This window comes from Equus caballus, chromosome 14 (genome assembly GCF_041296265.1).
Source record: "Equus caballus isolate H_3958 breed thoroughbred chromosome 14, TB-T2T, whole genome shotgun sequence".
Lineage (NCBI taxonomy): Eukaryota > Metazoa > Chordata > Mammalia > Perissodactyla > Equidae > Equus > Equus caballus.
Genome location: NC_091697.1, coordinates 44028539 through 44047382, shown reverse-complemented (window position 1 = coordinate 44047382; position 18844 = coordinate 44028539). Strand labels below are relative to the sequence as shown.

The window sequence follows — 18844 nt, the reverse complement described above, 5'->3', positions numbered from 1 at the left end:
TCTGGTTGTGCTATGTGGGACACCGCCTCAGCGTGGCCTGACGAGTAGCACCATGTCCACGCCTGGGATGCAAACCAGTGAAACCCTGGGCCGCCAAAGCAGAGCATGCGAACTTAACCACTCAGCCACAGGGCTGGCCCCCAGATAGCATTTTTAAAAGTCCTGAGTGGTGTCTCGTTACTACAGTAACATTCAAAGGTTAAGATCTAGACATAACACCAAACTGTGATGAAATGCTTTCGTGCTACTATCATCCGAAAACAAGTCTTAAAATTTCAGAGCTGAAAGTTCCGAGATCAACTAGGCCAGTGACTTTTAAGTAGGGAACCTTATTCAAACAAAACCCTACCCAAAAGCTCAGTAGGCAAAACTTTTTCCAGAGGGGTACGAAATCTTAAACCTTTCTGTCCAGCACTCTCTTTTCCTACTCCAACAAAATTAGAAAACTACTAACTTGGTAAAATCCTTTTTATTTCATAGATGAGGAAACTGATAGGCCCAAAGAGCTTAAGGGACTGACCCCAGATCACTCTGTAGATAGACACAACAGGTGGATCTAGGGCTTGATTGTAGCATAATTGCTTCTTTATGTTAATTCCATTCAGAGTGGTATAAAGAAAGGGAAGATTGTTAACAGAAATACAGTAATTTTAAATAAGCTCCCAGAGGTCAAATCACAAGGTCCAAGGATTTCAGTTACTTAAAAATATCAAGACACTGAATGCCATCCTCTCATTCTTGCTTACACTGGATGCTACACTTCTGTATAACAACAGATCCCTTAGTAAGGTCCTTACTATGATTAGGCAGGTCTGCTAAGCAGGCCAGGTAATCTCCAGCCTTTGTTTTAGGATATCCCAAAGTATCTTAAAGAAAATGGGGGCGGGGGGAAAGGCACGGACAGGTGAGCAAAGTGTAAATGCAGCATAAATCTAAATTTTTAAAATTAGTGTCAACATTTCTAAAACAATGGATAACACAAAGACTGCCTTATTTTATCTAGCTAAACAGTCAATTTAATTCCATATTTACCTAGTTTAATGACTGTATACTATATATAAAGGTAACGAGGAAATAGTGGGGAAGAAACTGAGGGGATGGGAAGATGCTGCCAAACAAACAATGCTTATATACATCTTTCTTATCCCTTCCACTTCACTGGAAAAACCATTCTCTCACACTTTAAAACCAATGAACTACTTTTGTTTCTATGTACCGGAATCTACCACTCCTAAAACAAATTTACTTTCCCCACCCTCATCCAATCACTACACTCTGCCTTAGAGACTACCCCCAGAAGCCACACTCTATTCTTGGATGCCCTCCCCAACCAGTTCACCAAGCTTTCTTCCATAGAGGCAGATCCTGAAATCCCATCTTCTCTCCCAGAAAGCCTTACCTTTAAAGCCAGGTAAATTTCTCTTTAGCTCCACCCACAGACTGGGTATAACTACTGCAACTCTCTCTACACTCACCATCTTACAATAGATGCCTATTATTTTGCTCACAGGTTAATTTCATTTATTCATGTGTTTATTCACTATATTAACTATTGCCATTGTGGGTCTGTATCAGTGTTGTCCTTAAATAAAAGCTACCAGATAAAAGGGCATGTATTTGAGTTTAGCAATGAAAATGCCAGATGCTAAAGGCTTTTTGAAAACGATTTCAAGTACATTAAATTCAATCTAATTTGTGAAATTTATAAAACCTCCCAACTCAGATGAACCTCAAAAGCATTATGCTAAGTGAGAGAAGCCAGATACAAATGACCTCATGCTGTATGATTCCATTTACATGAAATTCCAAGAAATACTACAGTGATAGAAAGCAAATCAGTGGGGGCCGGGATGGAGAGATGGGATTAAATGCAAAGGGAAAGGAGTTTTAAATTTTTAGGCTAGTGCAATCGAAATGTTTTGAGAAGAAAAACCCTTAAATATTTTAATCAAGATTTTCATTCTTCCACAATAACATTTACTTTCCCACACAGCAAGGTTTGGCTTTTTTGGGGGGTGGGGGGATGGGAATCATTTAAAATCGCAAATCATCTCAGATTTCACACTAATCTTCAGCTCATAAGATGAATGAATTTTCTTCCAAATAATTTATCACTTCCAAGCAACAGAACATTTTATCACTCAAGTTCTCCATTAAAAATGTCTATCACCATTGGAAATTTTTAAAGGATAGTGTTACTCGGTTTGTTTCCACATCAGAACTAATGTATGTAATCCAGTCCTTAATTGAAAGTTTGAAAAGAAAAACTGGAATGGAAAAAGAGGCAAATACCATTCCACTTAATTCTCAACTATCTCTGGATCTTTTCACAAATGTTATTTTTGAGTAACTGTTGGAAAACGGCTGGGTTTTAAACTTTATTTTAGTCTCTACTCTAGGAAGAGGTTCTTTAAAAGTCGAAACACTCTAAAACCCTTTAAAGTCAACCATTTAAAAGAACCCAATGTCTTTATCTGGTCATCTTTTATCCTGATCACCATTACTATTTGCCTTCACCAATATCCCACCCCAAAAAAGGGCCACAATTTCCCTGATATGATGAGTTACTGACCAAGTAATTCAACAGGTTGAAGCTACTTATCAAACTGTGGCTACGTGATTAAGCTTTCTTTTAATACAACCGACTTGAGTAAATTTTAACAGTGCTGCTCAAAGTGCCTTTCTTTGTCATTACCCTAAAAAATTTAGTATAGACTGAAACGCAGCAAACATTACCATTCACAAAAGAGTAATTAACAACTTTACAAGGACTATAAAGGATTTACATAGTATAATTTAACAATTTCGCGTCGCATCTGCTGCAGAGATCACAAACAGACTGTCATTATGCCATCTCCTTTCTTGAACCCCGCCGCCGCCTGCGGCTTTATTCTGGGCTTTTCAAAGGTTTAATCCACTCAGGGCTGCTAAAGAGGGAATCAAGGAAGCCTAAGTTGTGAACCCAAGCGGAGGAAAGGGCAGGAAAATGTGGTTGAGTCACGTCGTTCCGCCATTTTCTAAGCGGAGGAGGAAGACATGTTGGAACAAAAACACAACAAAAGAGCAGCCATTTCCCAAGCCAGTTCCAATAGCAACCCGAACTGGCCGAGCCCGGCCGCTCCGGCAGCTTCGAATGCATCTCACTGGACAAACCTAAGAACATCAGAGGTGCCGACGTAAAGAAAGCAGCTGCATCCTCCCGCTCAGGGAGCAAACATCACCCGCATACTGACTGCAGGTGAAAGGCTCGGGAAGGACGACGGAAGCTAAGTGGGGCACAGTGTCAGAAACTGAAATCCTAGACCAAGTTGGCAGACTCAAATCTACTCGGTGATTTTGGTGACTTACGGTTCACACGAAACCCCCGGCTATAGGAAACCCCGGTAACGCAAATACCCAGACCCGGATTCAGCTGGCCCTACTACCTGCCTCTCCCCGTTTTCCCCAATCCGTACTTCCCCTCGGAGAACCGCCTGTTTGCTTACGGGTTCTTACCGTATGTGGGGGATGCCAACCCCACCTTGAAGAATCTTATAGAGTTTGCTCTCGTACAGCAACTGGGGATGCCTGGCCTTCTGAGATTCTAGCTTCACTGCCACTTCCTGCAGGGGAAAGAGGGGACGATGGCATCAACATCCCTAGGATTCAATGTCACTTGGGCAGGGACGGGAGACATTAGCAAAGCTCCAGCTCGCGACCCGAAGGTGGAAGTGAGAGGCTGGGAAGAGAAAGCTCTCTTTGTAATTACAGAGCGAGGCAAGCTGCCTCCAAGGCCTCTTCAGGGGGTAGTGACGAAATCCGCACGTCCTCTAAAGTGCAGGAAAATGATTCATCCAGAAAACCTAAGGAGAGGTGAGGAAGGAACCAGGCGATCGGGAATCGTCCTAATGGGAACGAGAACCCCAGGAGAATTAAATACAAAGAGGAAAAACATGGGGATCACGGATTTGGCCGTTCTCACCTTAAACGACGGTTTAAAAAGTTCGATTAAGGCGCATTTTCAACAAGCTGGGAAACTTCTGAGTTCACCCAACCTTCCCATCGGGTTCTTTCCCTTTTAGGGAAGGAGAGCGGGGGAGGTTCGTAAGCCAGGAAAGCTGGCTCCAAGTGGACACCCCCGGGCGTGCGTGCGGGGGGCAACGGCCCGAGCCGCAAGGGGGTGGGGAAGGGAGGGAGGACAGCCGCAGCGCGGCCGCGGACCCCACCCCAGGGATTACCTCGCCGTTGGTGATGTTGATCGCCAGATAAATGTCCCCGAAGGAGCCAGACCCGATCTTCCGTACCAGTTTGTATTTCCCTCCGACAATGAACTCGGCCTTGGAGCCGCTGCTGCTCGCCATCCTGAAAGACGAAGATGGAGGCTGGGGCCAAGCCCCGACACCTCTGAGGGGAGGACGGAGGCCTCTGAGGCCCGGGCGCGGAGCGAGGCTGCGGAGGAGGGCGGCAGGAAACGGAAACCGTCGGCTCTCTCGGCGTTACAGGGCCCAGAATCGGCCGAGGCGAGCCGGTCACCGCCGCTCAGTCAGGCTTCCCTGGCCAGGCCGCAGTCTGTGAGGAGGTTCTTTCGGTTACCAGGCCGGGCCACTTATTTCTGGGCGGCCGCCGCGGCCTCGCTTTCGCGGCGCCCTCGCGGGCCGGAAAAGGAGCGCGGTGTGTTAGGGCGGCGATACCACTGTCACCGCTGCCGCCGGCTCCCGCCCGGAGGGATCTCTGTCACTCCGCTGACGCCGCCATCTTGTTACTCCGGCTCCAGCCAACACAAAATGCCCCCAGTCCCCGGGAGCCGCTTCTTCACGGCGCGGAGCACTCTGGGAAAGGGATCTCGGGCGCTCGCCCCGGAGGGTCGGCAGCGAGAGGGAGGGCGGAACCGGATCCGTGAGAGTCGCGGCCCACGCTCGGAGCGTCACCCCGGCCCCGCCCAACCGCTCATGCGTACTGCAACGCTGCTGACTGCGCAGGCGTGCCGTCGTCTCTCCTTACTCCCCCCCCCCCCCCCCCCCCGGGGCTCTCTTCCACTTCCGGTCGTTGGCGGTTCTGCTCTCGTTACCTGTTTGTTAGTCACGTCCGACTCTCCCGGTGTCTGAAATGCCGGGCGGCCCCAGGCCTCGAGGGCATGTTAGGGAGGAGTCACCTTCATTTTTCGGGGAAGATGGAAGCTTCAGGGCTCCTTAGGAGTTGGGTATTGACCTTTGCTCTTTGTTTGAGGCGGTTTTTAACCTTTGATCTTTGCTCGGGCCGCTCCCCCCGGCCGGCCTGTTCCAGCTCAGTTTGTTTTGAAAGAGGCTGTCGCCTCTGGTGGGGAGGGAGAGAAAGGCAGTCCTGGGCGGGCAGGGCTTCTTCCGGGCCCCCTGCTTTAGCCCAGTCTAGCTGATGAGGCTTAATAATTAGAATCCTGCGCTTTACGGACTGTTGGAGACGCTCTTTTTACAAGCGAGGAAAAGAGGGAAACCAGGAATTACCCTGCTGCCCTATGTCTTTATGTTGTTGCTCTACTGATACCTTTGATCCCCAAGGAAAAAACGCAATATCCCAGTCATAATTTTAGTAGCAGATACAGTCATCATAAAGTAAAATTTCCAACCTTGAAAAAAACTGCACATGAAGTTGTTATCCCCACCCCCCCATCCCACACACACACACACACACACACACACACAACCCCGAAAAAATCATATCTTGGTTGAAAACAGTATTCACCCAAAAAAGATAGGGTAGAAATAGCTATGACAGAATAAAATTGGCAGCGTTTAAAACTTTACACAGTAAGATTTTTTTTTAACTAAAAATTGATAAAAGATTCAAATCTTGACCACGTTTTGGATTATGAAATTTGACCAGGCAATATTGGGCTCTAATAATGATCATCACGAAAGAAAGCTACGTGGTTGATGGTATCGTCTATTATATGAATCAAACCCTGGTGAGTGAATGAATCAAACCTCAGTTGTAAGAATTTAAACAGCAAAACCTATCCCAAATAAAATAATTTCATTAAAATGGAAATGGAAAAAAAATGTAGACTTAACTGCCACTTTGAAGTGATGGGGTTCCTCCTGGAATATATCTGAACTAAAATTTCTCCATGTTACTCTAATTCTGACTTAAGTGTTTATCTTCATCAAGTTCTAGTCTAAATGTCTTGAACTTGAAAATAGAGGGGAAGAGATGTCCTCTAAGGTTTAGGATGAAGTTTTGAGGCACTATCAAAATCCAGGCTGCCTGACTCCCAGATCAGCACCATTAGACATTGTCCTTTGGTGACTCCAGAGCATTTTTGGCTTACTTAAAATTCTTTGCTGTTAGATTGTTAGATTCTGGTCTTAAGAAAAAAAAAGCTAAGTTTAAGCATCTTGAAGTTTCCAGAGATAGCGACCAGTCTGCTGATTTTCTACCGCGGCCATCCAAAACTTAATGAATTCCCCAGCTTAGAGAGTTCCCCATAAGAGGTGGGGTATATCTTTAAAGGAAGTGGACTAGGTTAAGGATTCCCAAAGGTGTATGGACAGGGACAAGTCTAACAGAGATTTCCATAGAGATATTTAGAAAAATGAGAGCAGTATAATGCAGTTTTCTTTCATTTATCTAATTTCAAATTGTGCTTTATTCTGAGATTTTATCTTCCTACATATGTGTCATTAAAGTGCCCTTTTATAAAATGGTGCTGATGGTAGATGGTTGTTTTGTTAATATCCTTATTTGGCAAAATTAAAAGTTGACACTTTATGTCTGCTCACCCGCCTTTTTTTTTTCCAACTTTTATAGGTTTTTGAAATCCTACACTCTGGGACCCACTAATCTAAGTGACTTTTAGAAGTCCTTCCAACTCTGAAATTCTATGATTTTATGTATGTATTTGGCGTGTCTCTTCCTTTGTTTCATGCCTGCTGTAGTCACTGTTCCAGCACTGACAGTATCCAGCAAAATGTACTAAAATGCTGTATGAGAGGTCATAGCCTTATTGAATGTGATTTCAGTTGATTGCATTTTAAGATTTAAATTTGTCAGATTTAAGAAGGGCAAACATTTTTTGCTTTTTCTTTTAAGACATAGAAAATGAAGTTTTTAGGTGTTGGCTATGACTCAGCCATCTCCTTAAAATCATGTATCATCTGTGGTAACTTTCAGCTTCAGCAACTGAAGGATTACCTGTTTTGGGTGCTGCTATTTTAGTTACAAATCATTCTGTACTTTTGAATCCACAGCAGCTTTGGGGTAATAGAAGGAGTCTTCTAAAATGTGCCATAATGCAATTCCTGACTCCTGGATCAGATGAATTCACTAAAACTATAATCAAAAGTATAGAATAAATAGGGGCCGGCCCAGTGGCGCAGCGGTTAAGTTTGCACGTTCTGCTTCAGCGGCCCAGGGTTCGCCGGTGTGGACTTGGCACCACTTGGCAAGCCATGCTGTGGTAAACATATAAAGTAGAGGAAGATGGGCACGGATGTTAGCTCAGGGCCAGTCTTCCTCAGCGAAAAGAGGAGGATTGGCAGCAGATGTTAGCTCAGGGCTAATCTTCCTCAAAAAAAAGTATAGAATAAATATTTTAGAACTTGAGGGACATTTAGAGAACATCTAGTCAATAATTATATTTTTTAATGCTTTGCGATTTACAGAGTCCTTTCACACATATCACTCATGCCCCACTAGGACGAAGTGGCTTGTCCAAGATCATACAGATCTTAGTGCCAAAGAAAGGACTAGAAACCCAATCTCTAACACAAAGAAAGAGAAAAAGGAAAGGGTAGAAGGCAGATTGGGACAATCATGCCCCAGTGATTACTTCTATGTTCATAGAGAGGTCAAGATGAATAAAACTTTTTTTTTTAAAAAAGATTTTATTTTTTTCCTTTTTCTCCCCAAAGCCCCTCCGGTACATAGTTGTATATTCTTCGTTGTGCGTCCTTCTAGTTGTGACATGTGGGACGCTGCGTCAGTGTGGTTTGATGAGCAGTGCCATGTCTGCGCCCAGGATTCGAACCAACGAAACACTGGGCCGCCTGCAGCGGAGCACGTGAACTTAACCACTCGGCCACGGGGCCAGCCCCTCAGAACGCTGCATTCTTTTTAATCACTATGTATTATTTCATTGTATGAATGCAGCATAATTTATATGATAAATATATGTATATACTTCCCATATTGAAAATTTTGCCCATTTTTCTCTATCACCAGCAATGCTGTAGTGAACATCCTGGTACACAAATCTTCATGCCCATGTGAAAACATTTTCTAGGATCAATTCCTGCAAGAGGAACTTGCTGAATCAAAGGCCACATGCATTTAAGGTTGAATAAAACATTTTTTAAAGCCACAGTGTTTATCTAAGGCAATGTCACTGGTAACCAGAGTGTGTTTTGGGTAAAATGATAAGGATGAGCATGTGAAATATAGATGGATGCTGTCAAGAGGAAAATAAAAACACAAGGGTGGCCTGCCCATCTCCTAGGTTGTTTGGTACAAATAAGTAAAAAAAATGAAATGCCTTGGAATATGTCAAACACTGTCTCAGGTGTCATTACATAGCCTTCTGGGTAATCAGTATTAGATAAGTGAGTTAGTGGAGTGATTGAAAACTTGAGAACATCAGAAATGTCCTATTGGATCAGAGTGAGCATTTAGTCTGTTTTCTAGTCATTGACAGTGACAGCAATTTCTATGTCCCTTTCTCGTGTCAGTTCCTGTTCTCTGCATTGTTCACGAAATTTTGTGAAAGTCGATTGCTGCTTCTATGAGAGCAACAAGCCCAGTTGAGACATTCGCAAACATTTCTTCCTTTTTATGGAGTCATTAACCATAAATTTATTTCTGTTAATTTCATTCCTTCAACTTATGTATGCTTTTGACACATGGTTTCAAGATTCTAAAGATTGATACATTCCATATGTATATTACCTGATGATCTTTTAATAATCGTATATACATATAAAATGTTTGCTGTTCTTTTCCTTATAAAAGTGACAACTCATTTGAAAAGTTTAGAAAATTTAGATAAATCAGAAAAAAGAAAATAAAAATCTCTTAGAATTTAACCACCAAATGTTAACATTTTGCTGTTTATAAATGTCCAGTCTTTTTTTCTATGCTTAATGTGTGTGTGTGTGTATTTATGTTGGGTGTATGTATATCTATCAGTATAATGTGTGTGTATACATATATTTAATTTTATTTCTTAAAATTTGCAACAAATGGTTATAGTGCACAGTTTTGAGACCCAGTTTTTTCTCTTAATGATTTGTTAGAGATATGTTTACATATAACTAAATAATCTTCCAAACTATCATTTTTAATGTTAAATATGTATCATATTGACAGAACAACATTTAACCAATCCCAGTTGAGTATTCTGGTTATTTCCAAACTTTTGCTAGTATGAAAACGCTTTAATGAATAGTCCTGTAGCTAAATCTTTTCTCACATACAAAATTAACTGGTTAGGATATATTTCTAGAAATGTAACTGGTCTTAAAACGTCTTGATCATAAACAACAACTTCCAATTCTGTTTTGGTACAGTTTGTGATGATTGAACCCATATTCATGGGCTCTCCTCATTTCTTAGATTTATCTTTATAAATTTAAATCCTAATCCTTTCATTCTGTCCTTAAAAGAGGTTGTTAGGTTTTCTTTTCTGACAAGCTATTGTTGTAAAACCTAATAAACTTAGTTAGAAGACATCTTTTCTTTGCAACTCCCCTATTCCCTTCCCCACCTATTTCAAAATCTCAAGAATTTTGCAAGTCTGTGGTTTGCAAGGATGTGCTCATAGGATGGGAAACGTCCCATTTATGGACATAGCTAACAAAACACATGTGTTGGCCATTAGTGAAGCAATCACATTGTACAGATATTTAGACTTAGTTGAAAGAGGGGGAAAATTAGTTCCCTGTAAGAGACAATGGAGGTCAAAGGACCCTCAAAATCAAGAATGTAGCTAACCAAGTATGAAAAACAGAGTGATCTCATTTATGTTAAAATCTCCCATATTTTGCATAAATTCAAGTATTCCCTCAGAAGTAAATATGTATTCCCACAAAAATAAATGTACAAGGTTTTAGAGATGGGGAAGAATTCAATTTGTCACTGTTCCAAAACTGAGATCAACCCAGACTTTACTACAGAAATCTTTGAAATGCTTCAGTTAGGCATTTCAGTGTACTTTAAGTGAGAATGTCCCCTTTTCCACCTGTGTATGTAAAATGTTGCCATCTACATTTAGAGGATGTAACTTTAAGTAAGTTTTCCTAACTTTAAGTAACAGCCCATGGAAATAATACTTGAGTAGTGGAAAATTATTTTATTCTTAAAAAGTGGTTTGAGGTGGGAGAGGAGAAACCAAATTATCCCTTTATTTGGGTATTTAAAGGCTAGGTTAAATGGTGTAGGGAAACATATCCTGACCTAAGTCGTCAGGAAATCTGAATTTTAGTTATGACTCTACCTTAAATATTTTCCTAGGCTTCAGTACTGTAATCTTTTAAAAGAGAAGTCAGATTCTAAGGTTCTTTCTAGCTTTAAAAAATATTGTACTACTGGGGCCAGCCCAGTGCTTACTGGGTAAGTTCATGCGCTTCACTTCTGTGGCCTGGGGTTCATGGGTTCAGATCTTGGGCACAGACTACACACATCAAGCCATGCTGTGGAGGTGTCCCACATACAGAACAGAGGAAGATTGGCACAGTCATTAGCTTAGGGACAATCTTCCTCAAGCAAAAAGAGGAAGATTGGCAATAGATGTTAGCTCAGGGCCAATCTTCCTCATCAAAAAATAAAAAAATAAATATTGTGCTGCTTACTGAAGATGATTCCTATATTTTGAAGTAGAAGGAGGAAATTAACATGCTCTTTTCTTTCTACAGCTTCTTAAAATTCAGAAAATACATAAAATTCTGTTGGGCATATCCTTACCCATGCTCCTTAATACTTTTTTTTTCTTTGAGATTGGCCCTGAGCTAACCTCTGTTGCCAATCTTTTTTTTTCTTCTCCCCAAAGCCCCCCAGTACATAGTTGTATATTCTAGTTGTAGGTCCTTCTAATTCTGCCATGTGGGACGCTGCCTCAGCATGGCCTAATGAGTGGTGCTAGGTCTGCACCCAGGATCCGAACCAGTGAAACCATGGGTTGCAGGAGCAGAGCACAGGAACTTAACCACTCCAGGGCTGGCCTTCCTTAATACTTAATTGTCAGGAAAAGCAGATTCTCTATCAGTGAAACATAGCAATGGAAAGATATAATTAGAAGAGATTCCCAGGGCTGGCCCCATGGCTGAGTGGTTAAGCTCACACGCTCCGCTGCAGTGTTTCCTTGGTTCGAATCCTGGGCGCGGACATGGCACTGCTCATCAAACCACACTGAGGCAGCGTCCCACATGCCACAACTAGGAGGACCCACAACGAAGAATATACAACTATGTACCGGGGGGCTTTGGGGAGAAAAAAGAAAAAATAAAGTCTTTAAAAAAAAAAAAAGAGATCCCCAAATTAGAAGAGATTGGGAAATATCTTCTTTTTAAAATGTTTAAGAAAGGCAATAATTGTTTCTTCGTTTACATATAGCTGTCCCTGGAGGTGGGGGAGGGGCTTCACTTAAATGACCTCCGTGGCTCCCTTTTAGTCTAAAAAAAAAAAATCCTTGCCAAGATTCTCATAGAGGGAAAGCTCAAAATGATTTTACTCTTTAACACAGTCATTCTCGGCAAGGAATGAGATTCAACAGCGGAAATCAAGCAAAGCTTGTTTCATATCCTCTTATAATACTGATTCGTCTAGCCCCACCACTCCCTCTCAGAGTTGCTTTGAAATAATGCCTGAGGCTTTAACTCATTTGTCTGCAATGAACACTCTGCAGTGTAATATTTAAACGCCAGAGATATGTCCTGACGAGGAAATTCAGATCGTTGATGTTCCGTGTACTCATTGAAAACCTTACTAACTAAGGCCAGGACTTGAAAGGCACCGTAAAAGATGAAACACCTGAGTCCCCTGCCTTCTCCACTCTATCCCCGTTATCTTGTGCTGGTCAGTCTGTCTGACCTGGCAATATTTACATAATCAAATTATATTTTAAAATTTCTATTTTAATCACACGAACCATTAATTCCTGGAAATGCACTATCATGCATGGCATTTGGGATATTTGTGTTGGCTATTTTTACTTGAAAGAATTTTATTAGTGTTTTGGAGTTTCTGCAATTTCTATGTCTCTTTCTTTTCTCAGCCTCTGTTCTCTTCCTCTGCATTGTTCATTAGCAAGGGCAAGAAACTGTACTCCCTGTGACTCATTATTGCTCAGTATAGTAATCTACTCTTTGTGAAACTAAATTTGGAAGATGCTTGAGTTGCCCTTCCTGAGGAGAGCCGGTCCCAAGAACACATCCTGTTAACTCTCAGCTCTCCATGCTAATGCCAGGAAGCACTGATACTGATGCAGAAAATGCCGCTTACCTCCTGCCTCACTGGTGTTAATTTCTTCCTTTCAGATTCTAAAGCCAACTGACTTATTTAAATCTTAGCTACCTACCGGACTTTCCAGACCCTTGGTACTTCCTGTTGGACTTTGAACCTGATCTGAACTCCTAAGGTTGCTTCTTATATGCGTTCTCTAGGGTAGGCAAATGATAGAAGGGTAGCTCTGCTTACCTTCCCAACACCCTCTAAATCCATATGAAACTCATATATTTTTACACTTTCTTTGTTGCTTAGAATTCCAAATTCTATTGACCTCCTTAGCCTATATTGTCTTGTCCCACACTGTATCATTGATTACCATAGCTTCTGCCTTAGTTGAAATAGGATGTGTAAGAGCACTTTGTCTAAGCCATAAACCTCATACATATATACCCGGCTGCTGTTATTATTAGGCAATTCAAGCCAGAGGTGACTTTTTCTCATCTTTCTGGTGGAGGAAGACAGGCTGTCTGCTGAAATAGGAGCTTCACAATTATTGTCCAAAACCAAAAATAAGAAAAGCGTAGGAACCACGACACTACCACAACTGATTTCTTTACTTAAATGATTCCTTTTGACAAGGTCACCACCATAGGCTTTTAACATGTGTCACAGGAACAGAAATCAAATATTCCAGGCTATTCTAAAGGCCTCAGAACCTTTCTTCTAATCAGCTTGAAGTTTTAAGATGACATCTACCCTGATTGATTTTCCCATGCTAAATAGTTACTTTAAATGTTTATAAAGCAATTCCTACAGTATTATTCTTACCTATATTATCTTATGTCATAAAGAAGATTTTATGGGGGAAGTAATTTCATTGTTTTAAATTTTTAGATAGGGCAACTGAGGCCCAGAGATCTTAGTTGACCTCCCAAGTGCACTAAAGTCAGGAGAGCATCTTGTACTTGAACTCAGATTTTTCTGACTCCAAAGAAACTGCTTTTTGATTTCTCCAGTCTATGCATCTCAGAACTGTCAACACTCTTGGAAAGAAACTGCTTATTTATTTCAAGATTAAGTAAACATAGAAAAACAGACATCCACTCATGTTCAAGAACCCATGCTGGATCATGGTTTTCAATAGTTATACACTGCTGCCATCTGGTGGATGTGCTCACTTGCTGTTACTTTAGCTGGCTTCATGCATGGCAGAATTACCTAGTTGGATCTGAACAGTCAACCATTAAATGCCCAGGAAAGGGCTGGAGTCGGGGAACTTAGAATAACATTTGAGGGGCTGGGCAAGTGTTAGGAGTTTGAGGAAACCTAGGGTGCTTTCTGAACAGGATCAAGCATTTCCTTGTTTCTCGTTAACAATACTTGAGTGCTATGATATAAAGTCAATGCATGTTACGTTACATGATAAGGGGATAAGAGAGGGAAGAAAACAAAGATATAGTCTATATATGTGTATATTCCATGTGGATAACCACTTATTCCAGCATCACTGTTTGAAAAAACTTTCCTTTCTCCATGTCTCAGTCAGTTCAGGATGCTATAACAAAATACGATAGCTAGACCGGGTATCTCACAGAACAGGAATTTATTTCCTCACAGTTCTGGAGGCTGGAAGTCTCAGATCAGGGTGCCAGCAGGGTTGAGTTCTGGCATTGCAGACTTCCTATGTCCTCACATGGCAGAGAGCAGGTAGGGGTTATTGAGAAGAACAAGCGTCACCCAAGGACTCTGTACCCTCTTCTGGGGAAAGAGTTAGTGTGTTTTCAGTTGTATACTAGGCAGTTGTATCATGATAGTTGGAAGTGAGACTTTTTGACTGTCTTTATTTGGAGACTAAGTGTGGTTTAAGGAGATGCTTATGGGTGCCAAGTTGACAATGGATGGGCTTATGATGGTTAATTTTATGCATCAACTCGGCTGGGCCATAGTTTCTAGATATTTGGCCCAGCATTATTCTAGATGTTTCTGTGAAGGTGTTTTTCGGATGAGATTAGCATTTAAATAGGTGGATTTTGAGTAAAGCAGAATACCCTCCATAACGTGGGTGGGCCTCATCCAATCAGTTGAAGGTCTTAATAGCACAAAGACTGACCTCTTCCAAGCAAGAAGGAATTCTTCCAGGAGACAGCCTTTGGACTCAAACTGAAGCTCTTCCCTGGGTCTCTGACCTGCTGGCATAGCCTGCAGATTTTGGATTTATCAAGCTTCCACAATCACATGAGCTAATTCCTTAAAATAAATCTCTCTCTCTCTATATATATAATACACATCCTGTTGGTTCTTTTTCTCTGGAGAACTTTAATATGCTTCCTCACTTTATTCAGGTCACTGCTAAAATGTTCTCTTCTTAGAAACACTTTTCCTGACCAAATTATTTAAAATACCCCCTTATGTGCATCCGCTCACCATACCCAGTTACTCCTCAGCTCTTAACCCTACTTTATTTTCCTTCATAGCACTTACTCGTATCTAAAACTATATATTTATTTTTTTACTTTCTTTTTTTTTTTGAGGAAGATTAGCACTGAGCCAACACCTGCTGCCAAGCCTCGGTTTTTTTTTTTTTGTTTTTTTTTTTGCTGAGGAAGACTGGCCCTGAGCTAACATCCATGCCCATCTTCCTCTATTTTATATGTGGGATGCCTGCCACAGCATGGCGGTGCCATGTCTGCACCCGGGATCTGAACCAGTGAACCCTGGGCCATTGAAGCAGAATGTGCAAACTTAACTGCTGTGCCACCAGGCTGGCCCCTATTTTTTCACTCTTATATTGATTTAACCTCCTTCACTAGAACATTCACTCAATGAGACAGGAGATTTTTCTGTCTTGTTCACTAATGTATCCTGAGAACAGTGCCTACCTCAATAGTATCTTTTGAATGACTGAATGGATTATATAGATTTACATATGCACATATTAAACTTACTTTTTTCAGTTAACAATATATCATATCTATAACATGGACATCTTTAAATGTCCATGCCTATAGCTAAACCTTACTCTTTTTATTGGCTGCATAGTATTCCATGGTATGGCCATGCCAGAATTTATTTATCACCTGCTGATAGTTATTTGGACTATTTCTAGCTTTTCACTTTGATTTTCTTTAAGTCACAATAAAAAACCTTATGCATGTATCTTTGTGCAGTCATGTGTGGATTTCTATAGGATAAATTAATAGAAATGAAATTTCTGAGTCAAAAAGGTTTGATCAACTTAAACCCTTACAAACTGCTTATACCATTGCCCACACAATTGCAGACCCTTAAACGTGCAGCAACAAGCCCTTGAGTCTCTATTCCAGGGCGGTGAATGCATATTCCAGGAGAGGGACTTTGTTTTTCTCACTAGACTTTTTTCTCATGCAGTTTCCAGGAAAGTATTGCATTGACAGAGGGGACTTCCAACTAGAAACCAATGAATAAAAATCAGGTATTGCAAGAATTCAAGCAGTACTTGAAAGGGTATTGGTAAGTATTTTAACCATAGTTTTACTTGGTGGTGTGGGACCAGCCTGAAACACAGCAGTAGAAGGGAATTGTTCATAAGGAAGTTTAATAAAAGGCTGGCTCTCCTCTCAGCTCTCACTGCCCCTTCTCAGTCTTTTTAGCTGGTTCCCCTCTCTCTGCCTGCCCCTTGGTTGTGTTCACCAGGTCTTTGTCCTCAACCCTCTTCTTCTTTTTTTGTTTTTTTTGAGGATGATTAGCCCTGAGCTAACTGCTGTCAATCCTCCTTTATTTGCTGAGGAAGCCTGGCCCTGAGCTAACATCCATGGCCATCGTCCTCTACTTTATATGTGGGACGCCTACCACAGCATGGCGTGCCAAGAGGTGCCATGTCCACACCCAGGATCCTAACTGGCGAACCTCAGGCCACCAAAGCGGAACGTGTGCACTTAACGGCTGCACCACCAGGCCGGCACCAGGCCTCTTCTTTTTATGCCCTTCCTATTTTCCCAGGGTGATCTCATTCACTGTATGGCTTCATGTGCCATAGATATGCCAGTGACCTCCAAATCTATATTGCCAATGCCACTTCCCTCTCCCAGAACTTTACATCCATCTTCCCACTGGACCCTTTCACTTGGATAAGCCACAGGGGTCAACTGGTCCCAGACTGATCTCATTACTTTCCCCTAAGCCTTTGCCCCAAACCTCTTCCTTCTTTAGGATGCCTTTTCTTTAGTGAAGGCTACCACCATCCACCTAGTTGCCCAGGATAGAAATCTCAGAGTCAGACAAGGCCTCCCATCCTCTCACATCCTGTAGGTTATCAAATCCTGTAGATATTCTTTCAACATTCCTCCCCTCCCCTCCTCGACTTCACTATTACTGCAGCCTTAACCTGACGCCTTATTATCTCTCCCCTGGCTGAAAGCTACGACTTTTTAACTGCTCTCCCAGCTTTCAGCCTTAGCTCCTTCTGGGATCCATTTTCCATTCTCTGGACAGATGATCTTTCCAAAATTCAAAGAATATCATGCTATCCCCATTTTTCAATGGCTCCCCTATTTCCTACAGGAAAAGTTTAAATTCCTTAGCATGGCATACATACCTCGCATGATCTGGTGCCTGCCTACCTCTCCAATCTTATCTGTCACTACAAACTTGAATGTATAGCATTCAATCCAGTTATAATGAAGTGATTGCAGTTTCTGAAAAACGCAAGGTAGTTGCATATTGTTATGCCTTTGCATGTAGTCCCTTCTACCTGGCCTAACTTTCCATGCCTATCTACTTGGTAAGAATTCTCTCGTTAAAGACTCAGCAGGAAGGGCCACCTTAGTTTTGGCTCTGCAACCTCTCTGTAGAATTGCCCATCCCCTCCTGCAGCGGGTACTGTTGGCTGCCTACCCAAGAGCATTCCCTCTTGTCCTTCCTCTTTCCCAATAAGACTCCAATTTTGTTAAGCCTATATCACCATGTGCTTCAGAGTGGGGCTGTCCCAGTGTTGGGTCCTCATCCATCTAAGCCAATCAGTGATTGCTTTAGGTCTGGTTATGTATGGACATGCTATTCTAGTCAATGAGATAGGAGCAAGCGTCTGCTGGAGAGCTTTTTGGAGGCTTACTCTTCTCTTGAAGAGACACACAGGCAAAGATGGTCTTTTCTTCGAATGGACATAGTTTCTGAATGAGTTGGATTTCTGGCACTGGAACCAAACAAAGGAGTCCTGACTAATACAAGGAGTATGGTAAAAGTAATGCAAGTTCCCCAAAACCGGGCTACGAAAATCATGATGGTAACAGGTTAAAACCAATTGCTAGAACAGAAGCACTGACTCAGTGATAGAGTTTCAGCAAAGTAGTCTCAGAGGCAATCTCCTAAACGTCAAAGGTAAGGCTTCACATATTTATACAGATTAAGAACAGGAGTGTTCCGGAGCTCAGGGCTGAGACTGTGCAGGGAGATTCTGGCCTTGCCTGTGGGAAGAGGGAGCTGGAAAGCCTGGAAGGGAAGAGAGAACAGCTTTGTTATTATAAGGGTTATTTTACCTGCAAAGAGCCAGGAACCCAGAGGGAAGCCACTGGAAGCCAGGAAGAGAAAGACACAGAAAAGATACTTACTGACGTTTCTCGATATAAATTAGAAAACTGCCCCAGAGCGGGTATGACATACTGGAAGAAATGCCGGCTTTGGAGTCATTTTGCTGAGGTTGCAGTCCCAATTCTGCCACTTCCTAGCAGCGAGGCCCTGGCAAGTTTCTGAATCTTTCTAAATCTCAGGTTTCTCATTTGTAAAAAGAAGATGGTGATACTTATCTTTTAGGGCTGACTAGCAGCATACCTAGCTTATAATATGCGGTCATTAAAGCAGACACTCTTCTTAAAAAATTTTTTTATACACTAGTGATGGGGTTACTACATTAGCCTATTATCTAATAAAACTTTGTCTGCTAAAGACACTGCATTCAATAATTTTTGACTTACCTTTCTGACAGTTTAATATCTCAGAAGATAGAAGAAATAATTTGCAAACTTACATTCGGACTTAGTAGAATTAAAAAAAGTGGTGATGGGTCTCTGAAGAAAGCAACCACGTGAGCGACAGTACTGTGTAACAACGGACTTGGCTACAAGCTCATCACCTAGGAGCCATGTAATCTTGCAGCGGTTACTTAATCTTTCTGAGCTTCCATTTCTTCGTCTGTAAAATGCAAACAATATCTAGTATATAGGGTGATTGTCATGACTAGAAATAATTCATGAAAAATTTCTGACACGTATCAGGCACTCAGTAAGTGGCACCTGTTTTTATTATTACTGTAGAAAATAGAGGGTTAGATTTCACAAAGTTTTATGAAAACAATAGGTATGATCCCAAGACTGAGACTCTAAAAGAGGTAGGCAGGGTTTTTTTTTTTTTATCAGAAGAACAAATTTGGTTTATTAGGCTCATGGCACTGTCCCTATTGCGCTAAGTACACATTTGGCAC

At 41.7% G+C, this 18844-nt stretch overlaps 1 protein-coding gene and 1 long non-coding RNA gene across 10 annotated transcripts in view; both read right to left on the bottom strand.

Annotated features, from left to right (window-relative positions):
* CSNK1A1 (casein kinase 1 alpha 1) overlaps positions 1-5393 on the bottom strand; it is a 51213-nt gene extending 45820 nt beyond the window's left edge. For 4 of the 9 annotated variants that reach the window (XR_288265.4, XM_070234021.1, XM_070234023.1 and 1 more), the window contains exons 1-2: positions 4218-5393; positions 3496-3602 (exon numbers count right to left, since the gene is read on the bottom strand). Coding sequence is in view for 7 of the 9 variants with exons in the window: in XM_070234021.1 (XP_070090122.1) it covers positions 3496-3602; positions 4218-4340 (230 nt within the window). In the remaining 2 variants the exon portion in view is untranslated. The remainder of the gene's footprint in view (positions 1-3495; positions 3603-4217) is intronic. The other 5 variants (XR_288264.4, XM_001917740.6, XM_070234020.1 and 2 more) reach the window with 2 other exon arrangements.
* Positions 5394-17697: 12304 nt separating this feature from the next.
* LOC138917455 (uncharacterized) lies at positions 17698-18529 on the bottom strand. Its single transcript, XR_011425510.1, has 2 exons — positions 18392-18529; positions 17698-17856 (listed from the first exon to the last, which is right to left on the bottom strand). It is a non-coding gene; the product is annotated as an uncharacterized lncRNA (long non-coding RNA).
* Positions 18530-18844: the final 315 nt, after the last annotated feature.